The sequence below is a fragment of the Triticum urartu genome, chromosome 4A (assembly GCF_056163025.1).
Source record: "Triticum urartu cultivar PI428250 chromosome 4A, HENAU_Tu73, whole genome shotgun sequence".
Taxonomy (NCBI): domain Eukaryota; kingdom Viridiplantae; phylum Streptophyta; class Magnoliopsida; order Poales; family Poaceae; genus Triticum; species Triticum urartu.
The window spans coordinates 606,859,367-606,870,257 of record NC_141876.1 but is presented as its reverse complement, the minus strand read 5'-3'; the positions used below and the strand labels follow the sequence as shown (position 1 = coordinate 606,870,257).

At 47.5% G+C, this 10,891-nt stretch overlaps 1 protein-coding gene across 1 annotated transcript; it reads left to right on the top strand.

The window, feature by feature from the left end:
* The first annotated feature begins 5,119 nt into the window (after nt 1-5,119).
* LOC125554416 (F-box/FBD/LRR-repeat protein At5g22700-like) lies at nt 5,120-7,181 on the top strand. The gene is made up of 4 exons (XM_048717980.2): nt 5,120-5,198; nt 5,513-6,330; nt 6,573-6,716; nt 6,811-7,181. Exons 2-4 carry the CDS (start codon nt 5,530-5,532, stop codon nt 7,003-7,005), a joined length of 1,140 nt encoding a protein of 379 aa, XP_048573937.2. The 5' UTR covers nt 5,120-5,198; nt 5,513-5,529; the 3' UTR covers nt 7,006-7,181.
* Nucleotides 7,182-10,891: the final 3,710 nt, after the last annotated feature.

The window sequence follows — 10,891 nt, the reverse complement described above, 5'->3', positions numbered from 1 at the left end:
ACTAGCTCGTTGATCAATAGATGGTTACGGTTTCCTGACCATGGACATTGGATGTCGTTGATAACGGGATCACATCATTAGGAGAATGATGTGATGGACAAGACCCAATCCTAAGCATAGCACTAGATCGTGTAGTTCGTATGCTAAAGCTTTTCTAATGTCAAGTATCATTTCCTTAGACTATGAGATTGTGCAACTCCCGGATACCGTAGGAGTGCTTTGGGTGTGCCAAACGTCACAACGTAACTAGGTGGCTATAAAGGTACACTACGGGTATCTCCGAAAGTGTCTGTTGGGTTGGCACGAATCGAGACTGGGATTTGTCACTCCGTGTGACGGAGAGGTATCTCTGGGCCCACTCGGTAGGACATCATCATAATGTGCACAATGTGATCAAGGAGTTGATCACGGGATGATGTGTTACGGAACGAGTAAAGAGACTTGCCGGTAACGAGATTGAACAAGGTATCGGGATACCGACGATCGAATCTCGGGCAAGTATCGTACCGCTAGACAAAGGGAATTGCATACGGGATTGATCGAATCCTCGACATCGTGGTTCATCCGATGAGATCATCGTGGAACATGTGGGAGCCAACATGGGTATCCAGATCCCGCTGTTGGTTATTGACCGGAGAGTCATCTCGGTCATGTCTGCATGTCTCCCGAACCCGTAGGGTCTACACACTTAAGGTTCGGTGACGCTAGGGTTATAGAGATATTAGTATGCGGTAACCCGAAAGTTGTTCGAAGTCCCGGATGAGATCCCGGACGTCACGAGGAGTTCCAGAATGGTCCGGAGGTAAAGAATTATATATAGGAAGTGCTATTTCGGCCATCGGGACAAGTTTCGGGGTCGCCGGTATTGTACCGGGACCACCGGAAGGGTCCCGAGGGTCCACCGGGTGGGGCCACCTGCCCCGGGGGCCACATGGGCTGTAGGGGTGTGCGCCTTGGCCTATATGGGCCAAGGGCACCAGCCCCAAGAGGCCCATGCGCCAAGAGATAAGGAAAGGGAGAGTCCTAAAGGGGGAAGGCACCTCCGAGGTGCCTTGGGGAGGAGGGACTCCTCCCTAGCCGCACCCTTCCTTGGAGGAAGGGCCAAGGCTACGCCCCCCCTCTCCCTTGGCCCTATATATAGTGGGGGGAAAGGAGGGCAGCATCACCTGAGCCCTGGCGCCTCCCTCTCCCTCCCGTGACACATCTCCCTCCTCCCGCAGCGCTTGGCGAAGCCCTGTTGGAATCCCGCTACTTCCACCACCACGCCGTCGTGCTGCTGGATCTCCATCAACCTCTCCTTTCCCCTTGCTGGATCAAGAAGGAGGAGACGTCGCTGCTCCGTACGTGTGTTGAACGCGGAGGTGCCGTCCGCTCGGCGCTTGGATCATCGGTGATTTGAATCACGACGAGTACGACTCCATCAACCCCGTTCTCTTGAATGCTTCCGCGCGCGATCTACAAGGGTATGTAGATCCACTCCTCCCTCGTTGCTAGATGACTCCATAGATAGATCTTGGCGACACGTAGGAAAATTTTGAATTTCTGCTACGTTCCCCAACACATCCAAGGAGGAAGGTTATACATACATAGAGTCACGGGCCAGGTGCTGTGATTGCTGCTCTGCTCCTCGAAAGGATTAATGCCATCCGCGCTTAAAGCAAACCATACGTTTCTTGGGTCCTTTGCAAACTCATCCCAGTACTTTCTCTCGATTTTTCTCCACTGCGACCCGTCAGCGGGTGTCGCAACTTCCCGTCTTTCTTACGGTCCTCGCTGTGCCATCGCATCAACTTGGCATGCTCTCCGTTTCTGAACAGACGTTTCAACCGTGGTATTATAGGAGCATACCACATCACCTTCACAGGAACCCTCTTCCTGGGGGCTCGCCGTTAACATCACCAGGGTCATCTCGTCTGATCTTATACCGCAATGCACCGCATACCGGGCATGCGTTCAGATCCTTGTATGCACCGCGGTATAGGATGCAGTCATTAGGGCATGCATGTATCTTCTCCACCTCCAATCCTAGAGGGCATACGACCTTCTTTGCTGCGTATGTACTGTCAGGCAATTTGTTATCCTTTGGAAGCTTCTTCTTCAATATTTTCAGTAGCTTCTCAAATCCTTTGTCAGGCACAACATTCTCTGCCTTCCACTGCATCAATTCCAGTACGGTACCGAGCTTTGTGTTGCCATCTTCGCAATTGGGGTACAACCCTTTTTTTGTGATCCTCTAACATGTGATCGAATTTCAGCTTCTTCTTTTGACTTCTGCATTGCGTCCTTGCATCGACAATGACCCGGCGGAGATCATCATCATCGGGCACATCGTCTGGTTCCTCTTGATCTTCAGCAGCTTCACCCATTGCAGCATCATTGGGCACATCGTCTGGTTCCTCTTGATCTTCACCAGCTCCCCCCGTTGCAGCATCGTACTCTTCTTCTTCGCCGTCTTCCATCATAACCCCTATTCCTCCGTGCCTCGTCCAAACATTATAGTGTGGCATGAAACCCTTGTAAAGCAGGTGGGTGTGAAGGATTTTCCGGTTAGAGTAAGACATCGTATTTCCACATTTAGTGCATGGACAACACATAAAACCATTCTGCTTGTTTGCCTCAGCCGCTTCGAGAAACTCATGCACGCCCTTAATGTACTCGGAGGTGTGTCTGTCACCGTACATCCATTGCCGGTTCATCTGCGTGCATTATATATAATTAAGTGTGTCAAAAACCATTACAGAACATCATGAATAGATAATTAAGTGACCAAATTAATAGAAGTTCATCATCACATTAAAACCAAAGTACATACATAGTTCTCATCTAACAACATATAGCTCTCCAGAGCATCTAATTAATTAAACCATACATTGAAACTATGTAAAACATTTTAATGCGAAAACAAATGCGATCATAATCGCAACCAAGGTAACAATTGATCCAACGGCATAATGATACCAAGCCTTGGTATGAATGGCATATTTTCTAATCTTTCTAATCTTCAAGTGCATTGCATCCATCTTGATCTTGTGATCATCGACGACATCCGCAACATGCAACTCCAATATCATCTTCTCCTCCTTAATTTTTTTATTTGTTCCTTCAAGAAATTGTTTTCTTCTTCAACTAAATTTAACCTCTCGACAATAGGGTCGGTTGGAATTTCCGGTTCACATACCTCCTAGATAAAAAAATCTATGTCACGTTGGTCGGCATAATTTTCATAAACAATAAATGAACCAATAGTTATAAAGATAATATATACCACATCCGAATCATAGACATGACGAGGGCCGACGGGGGCGGATACCAAAACCATCGCACTATATAAGATGCAATAATAAAAGGTATAAAATAATACAAGTATCTATCTAAACATACAAGTAAGAATATTTTTCCTTTCAGAAAGAAGATAAGAACAAGAGGCTCACCACGGTGGTGCCGGCGATGAGATCGGCGCGGGTGATCGACGGCGGTGAAGACGGGGATGGGGCGTGATGGACCGTTAAACGTAGACAAATATTGAGAAAAATGGAGCTTGGAGGTCGAGCTTGGAGAGGAGAAAGCTTAAGTAGTGTGGCTCGGGCATTCCATCAAACACCTTGTGTGCATAGGAGGTGAGCTAGAGCACCACCAAGCCCTCTCCCCTCGGCGGCCAGAAAATACAGAGCAGTGTGCTCGACTCTTACGCGAGGGGGTATATATAGGCACCTCATTGGTCTCGGTTGGTGGCTTGAACCGGGACCAAAGGGCAGCCTTTGGTCCCGGTTCAAGCCACCAACCGGGACCAATGGTGGTGGGCCAGGAGCGAGGCCCATTGGTCCCGGTTCGTCCCACCAACCGGGACCAAAAGTTCCAGACGAACCGGGACCAATGGCCCACGTGGCCCGGCCGGCCCCCTAGGCTCACGAACCGGGTCCAATGCCCCCATGGGTCCCGGTTCTGGACTAAACGGGGACTAATGGGCTGACTCGGCCTGAACCTTTGCCCCCTTTTCTACTAGTGATAGTCTCCGCCAAGCCACACGACCCGGTACGCACTGCAGCGACGTCCTCGAGCTCTTCTTCAACCTCGGACGGCCGAGATCTTCGGTGCCCGTTCGACACCTCCGACACCTCCCCCAAGCCGCTAAGCTGCTGTGATGAACCACGGTGAGCTCCTACGTAGTTCTCCTCTCTCACCTGCGTCTAATTCGTCCTCTAACCGTGCTAGCCACCGGAGCCGAAATCTCACCGCCGCCGGCCATGTCGCCGCTGTCGTTTTAGCCACTGGAGCTTGCATCTGAGCGCGTCATCGTATTGAGACCATCTCTAGGAACTCGTAGCACCCACGGATTCGCCCTACCGTGGCCTGTAGTGTTCCTCCGAGCATGCCCGAACTTCGGCCGCCGCATCGCTCGCCGCCGTCATCACTGTAGGCTGCGCCAGCTTCCCTCGCTTGCTCCTCTGGACGCGGATCAACTCCAGCTACCAAACGCGTCTGCCCGTGGATCAACTAGTGTTATTTGCAAAAAGGTAGGCTCATAATTAGTGGTTTTTGGCACAAAATTGTAGAATTGTGGCTTTTGCAACCCTAGCCTTTAATGTCTATGTTTTTGCAATTCACTTCTTTGGTTGCAAACTGATTACCATGCTCTGCTGTAGCACTGCTATTCCTTTTAATACTCATCAAAGATGCCACTTCTGGGCCTTTTTTGACTGCCTTTTTAATTTAATTTAATTTTTGAGGCATTTTTATTTAGTTTAATAGAAACCAGCTTACGTTGTCAATTGTACACAACCTGTTTTCATCACACTCGGCCTGTTATCATCTCAAAAAATGCCACTTCTGGATACTTTCGACTCCTTTTTTCATTTTCATTTATTTATTTTGGCATGTTTAGTTTGTTTTAATTTTTTGAGGTGATTTTAGTTTAATTTAATGTTAAAACCATCTTACATTATAAACCATACATAGCCTGTTTTTTTTAGGGGTACCATACATAGCCTGTTCAAATAACATTTTCATCACACTCGGCCTGTTTTCCTTGATGGACCTGAATAACTGCTTAAGAAACAAAACTGGCCCAGTAACGGTGAGCTTTTACAAGGTCTGGCCCGTCATATATGCCGGTGAGAGCCAGTTGATTGTGAACTCGGTTCTCGCCGCCGCCTCCTCGGGCGCCCGCGCAGCGCCGCCTCATCGGACGCGTTGATCGGGTCAGTACGCCTTCCTTCTTTCTTAGTTTCTTCTCAGTCATAGTAATGGGAATTGGAGGGTAAACCCTAGCTAGCTAGCTACTTAAAAGGGCACCAGATCGAGCTAACAACTAACTGATTCCATCGGATCATGCCAAGATGTGGTGTTAATTGTGGATGATTCCCACCAAGACGCTGCTCTGTGCGTGATTCGATCGGCCAATCGGTTGTTAGATTGAAATCTTGTCTTGTACACAGAAATGGCTCGATTTGTATGTGATTTCTGCATTGATATCTTGAAGTATTGACCGATGCACCTCCCTGGATTAATGCAGCTAACCTGTTTGGCGAAATGTCGGCGCCAGCATCTACTCCCTGTGGTTCCAAGAGCGCGCGAGGCACCTACAGTGGTGTTGACAGGCTCAGCAGCCTTCCCAGTGAGCTGCTCCACCGCGTGATGTCCTTCCTACCCATGCCGGAGGCCGTGCGCACAAGTCTGCTCTCGCCGAGCTGGCGCTATTTCTGGGCATCTACGCCAAACATCCGCATCGACCACCACAACTTCATGGATGACAACGAAAAGATGGAGAAGTTCGGGGACCACCTGCTGCTCTTGCGCGACAGCACTGCTTCCTTGGATGAAGCCCGGATCATTGACCACACGGTTGCTAGTACCACATGTACTGTGTGGATTCGTCATGTCATCATGCACAAAGTTCGTCACCTCCATGTTTCCGGATTGGGCCATCTGGATAGCTCAGCCATGCCTCCTTCTAACCACCTCAAAACAATCAGGCTCCAATTTGTCATATTGGGACATGGGCTCTTTAGGCCGCTCAACTACGACTGCCGAGTGCTTCAACTTCTACAGCTGGAGGATTGCGTTTTGGTTGACCTGAAGGAGATCTCATCCAGGTCACTCAAGGTTCTGCATATCATTAACTGCCTTATCACCGGGAGTCTCCTGATTTGTGCTAGCAATCTTACCCATCTCTCTATCCTAGACATGCATAGTCATTCCGGAGCTATATTAGTTAGGGATCTGTCTTCTCTAGTAGCAGGCTTTGTTAGTGTAAGGACAATAGAGGGCCATGGTCTACTTGATGGCCTCTCACAGGCCACAAACTTGGAGTTGCATGCACCATTACTTGAGGTACGAACTAGTTCTTTTTCTTTTCACATTCATAAACGTTTAGATGAATATATTTCATTCCTTAGTTAGATTTTCTTATGTAGTTGCTTCTCGGGGTCTAAACCTTAACCTTTTCAGCTTACTTATTTCCCCTCCTACGAGCGGGTATTATTTTAATAAGCTAGCATGGAAAAAACATGAAATGGTCAAACTATTTGATCATTTTGATTTCATCTGGGATGAATATGAAGCTTCTGTTGCAGAGAGGTTTGTGGATATGCCCAATGTTCAGCAACCTGACAAGCCTAGTGCTGGGCAATTGGTGCATGGCTGCTGATTTCGACGCGCTGCTTCGCATTCTCCAGCGCTCGCCCAAGCTGAAGGAGTTGACCTTTAAGCTCGAAAGGGTACTCACTCGAAACCATCTCTAAATACGAGTTGATCTGCCATAACAGTGGAACCCCTTACTGATCCTTCCACCTTAATGTTGACACTCTACAGGTGCAATGTATAAGGTGCATGCATTCTGGATCTACTTTGCCACCATCAGGAGCAGCGTTAAGCTTGGGCTCCCACCCTTGCATTGAGAGGATCAAGATCTGCTGCTCGAAAGAAGATCCAAGTGTCGGCGTGCTGGTGGAGGCGTTGCAACCGATTGTTGGTGATGTGAAAATCAGCATCAAGCATCTCTATTAATCAAGACATTGTTTTGTTTTGGGCACCTGCCACCTTAGACCAGTGCTAAGTTAATGTGCTAAGATGAAGTGTTCCTGAGGTAAACTTTCAGTAAACCAGAATAGTCAGTTGACTCCGGCCTACGGCCGCGGAGGAGGCTGGGTCAAGCTCCCTGCTCCTGTATCTCTCGGAATGGATTGGGTAATTAATCTGTAATTTAGCTCCCGAGCCCTCACAAAGACACTATGTGTTGAATTGGGCTTACTACCTCTCTCTCGGTTTACAAGGCATGCGTGTACCCCTAGGTCGTCAATTTGACCAACCTAATACAAGTCATATATTACAAAAAATATACCAACATAAACTTCGAAGTTTCTACTTTCAAAAGGTATAATTTTTGTGTTATATAGTTTATATTAGGGTGATAAAATTGACAACCTAGGTATACGCGTAGGACTTGTAAAGTGAAACGGAGGTAGTAAATTCATGCGTAGTTTACCTCTTGAATGTCAATATCTTATGCCTGAAATAGTTTACATGTTTCCATTGGCAAGCCTAGCATGATTGCCCTTAGAGATTCTGAACATGCCAGGCTAATGAATATATTCCTATATATGCCCCTGATGCTAGATAAATCATATTTGGCACAAAAAATTTCGACAATGGCTAATCACAGTTCAGAATGCAATCATCCGATTGAACAATAGGGTGCACCATCTTAACTTGAGGAACAAAACAATGCGCTGGTGCCCAACATAACAGTTACTCTTGTATCATACTACAACACATTCCTTCAGCTGCAGACTGACAACATGTTTTCTCCCACGCTTTTATCAGAGTGTGTCTTTGTTGGAAATATGCCCTAGAGGCAATAATAAATTAGTTATTATTATATTTCCTTGTTCATGATAATCGTTTATTATCCATGCTAGAATTGTATTGATAGGAAACTCAGATACATGTGTGGATACATATACAACACCATGTCCCTAGTAAGCCTCTAGTTGACTAGCTCGTTGATCAAGAGATGGTTATGGTTTCCTGACCATGGACATTGGATGTCATTGATAACGGGATCACATCATTAGGAGAATGATGTGATGGACAAGACCCAATCCTAAGCCTAGCACAAGATCGTATAGTTCGTATGCTAAAGCTTTTCTAATGTCAAGTATCATTTCCTTAGACCATGAGATTGTGCAACTACCGGATACCGTAGGAATGCTTTGGGTGTGCCAAACGTCACAACGTAACTAGGTGGCTATAAAGGTACACTACGGGTATCTCCGAATTTGTCACTCCGTGTGACGGAGAGGTATCTCTGGGCCCACTCGGTAGGACATCATCATAATGTGCACAATGTGACCAAGGAGTTGATCACAGGATGATGTGTTACGGAACGAGTAAAGAGACTTGCCGGTAACGAGATTGAACAAGGTATCTGGATACCAACGATCGAATCTCGGGCAAGTAATATACCGGTAGACAAAGGGAATTGAATACGGGATTGATTGAATCCTCGACATCGTGGTTCATCCGATGAGATCATCGTGGAACATGTGGGAGCCAATATGGGTATCCAGATCCCGCTATTGGTTATTGGCCGGAGAGGTGTCTCGGTCATGTCTGCATGGTTTCCGAACCCGTAGGGTCTACACACTTAAGGTTCGGTGACGCTAGAGTTGTTATGGGAAATAGTATGTGGTTACCGAAGGTAGTTCGGAGTCCCGGATGAGATCCCGGACGTCACGAGGAGTTCCGGAATGGTCCGGCGGTGAAGATCGATATATTAGACGAAGGGTATTGGAGCCCGGAAGTGTTCCGAAGGTACCAGGCTATGGCCAGCATGACCGAAAGGTGTTTCGGGAACCCCGGCAAGTGTTGGAGGGCCTCATGGGCCAAAGGGGAAGGGGCAAACCAGCCCACTAAGGGTTGGTGCGCCCCCCACACCCTTTCCCACGTTATTTGGGGAGGTAGGGCGCCTCCACCTGGCTTGGGAGGCAAGCCTCCACCTGCTTGGCTTGGGGGGCAAGTCTCCCTAGGATTTTCCCTAGGGAGATCCAATCTGCCTAGCCGCCCCCCCCTAGGGCGCCTCCCTCTCTCCCCTTGCCCCTATATATAGTGGAGGGGTGGGAGGGCAGCCGTGACCTCTCCCTGGCGCAGCCCTCCCTCCTCCTACCTTCTCCTCCTCCTCCATGGTGCTTGGCGAAGCCCTGCCGAAGAACCACGAGCTCCACCACCACCACGCCGTCGTGCTGACGGAGCTCTCCCTCAACTTCTCCTCTCCCCTTGCTGGATCAAGAAGGAGGAGACGTCCCCGGGCTGTACGTGTGTTGAACGCGGAGGTGCCGTCCGTTCGGCACTAGGATCATCGGTGATTTGGATCACGACGAGTACGACTCCATCAACCCCGTTCACTTGAACGCTTCCGCTTAGCGATCTACAAGGGTATGTAGATGCACTCTCCTTCCTCTCGTTGCTAGATTACTCTATAGATTGATCTTGGTGATGCGTAGAAAATTTTGAATTTCTGCTACGTTCCCCAACAGTGGCATCATGAGCTAGGTCTATGCGTAGTTTCTATGCACGAGTAGAACACAAAGTAGTTGTGGGCGTCGATTTTGTCAATTTACTTGCCGTTACTAGTCTTATCTTGATTCGGCGGCATTGTGGGATGAAGCGGCCCGGACCAACCTTACACGTACGCTTACGTGAGACCAGTTCCACCGACTGACATGCACTAGTTGCATAAGGTGGCTGGCGGGTGTCTGTCTCTCCCACTTTAGTCGGATCGGATTCGATGAACAGGGTTCTTATGAAGGGTAAATAGAAATTGGCAATTCACGTTGTGGTTTTGGCGTAGGTAAGAAACGTTCTTGCTAGAAACCTATAGCAGCCACGTAAAAACTTGCAACAACAATTAGAGGACGTATAACTTTTTTTTGCAGCAAGTGTTTTGTGATTTGATATGGCCAAAGGATGTGATGAATGATATATGTGATGTATGAGATGATCATGTTCTTGTAATAGGAATCACGACTTGCATGTCGTTGAATATGACAACCGGCAGGAGCCATAGGAGTTGTCTTAATTTATTTATGACCTGCGTGTCAACATAAACGTCATGTAATTACTTTACTTTATTGCTAACCGTTAGCCATAGTAGTAGAAGTAATAGTTGGCAAGACAACTTCACGAAGACACGATGATGGAGATCATGGTGTTGGAGCCCCGAAGATGGAGATCGAAAGGAGCAAAGTGATGATGGCCATATCATGTCACTATTTGATTGCATGTGATGTTTATCATGTTATTACATCTTATTTGCTTAGAACGACGGTAGCTAAAATAAGATGATCCCTCGCAATAATTTCAAGAAAAGTGTTCCCCCTAACTGTGCACCATTGCAAAGGTTCGTCGTTTCGAAGCACCACGTGATGATCGGGTGTGATAGATTCTTACGTTCGAATACAACGGGTGTTGACGAGCCTAGCATGTACAGACATGGCCTCGGAACACATGCAGAACACTTAGGTTGACTTGACGAGTCTAGCATGTACAGACATGGCCTCGGAACACGGAGGACCGAAAGGTCGAACATGAGTCGTATAGAAGATGCGATCAACATGAGATGTTCACCGATGATGACTAGTCCGTCTCACGTGATGATCGGACACGGCCTAGTTGATTCAGATCATGTATCACTTAGATGACCAGAGGGATGTCTATCTGAGTGGGAGTTCATGAAATAATAAGATGAACTCAATTATCATGAACATAGTCAAAAGGACTTTGCAAATTATGTCGTAGCTTACGCTTTAGTTCTACTGTTTGATATGTTCCTAGAGAAAATTTAGTTGAAAGTTGATAGTAGCAATTATGCGGACTAGGTCCGTAAACTGAGGAT

Coding starts and splice junctions, on each gene's coding strand:
- LOC125554416 (XM_048717980.2), top strand. CDS start 5,530: ATGTCGGCGCCAGCATCTACTCCCTGTGGTTCCAAGAGCGCGCGAGGC. Junction 6,331..6,572: donor TGCATGCACCATTACTTGAG/GTACGAACTAGT, acceptor CTTCTGTTGCAG/AGAGGTTTGTGGATATGCCC. Junction 6,717..6,810: donor TGACCTTTAAGCTCGAAAGG/GTACTCACTCGA, acceptor GACACTCTACAG/GTGCAATGTATAAGGTGCAT.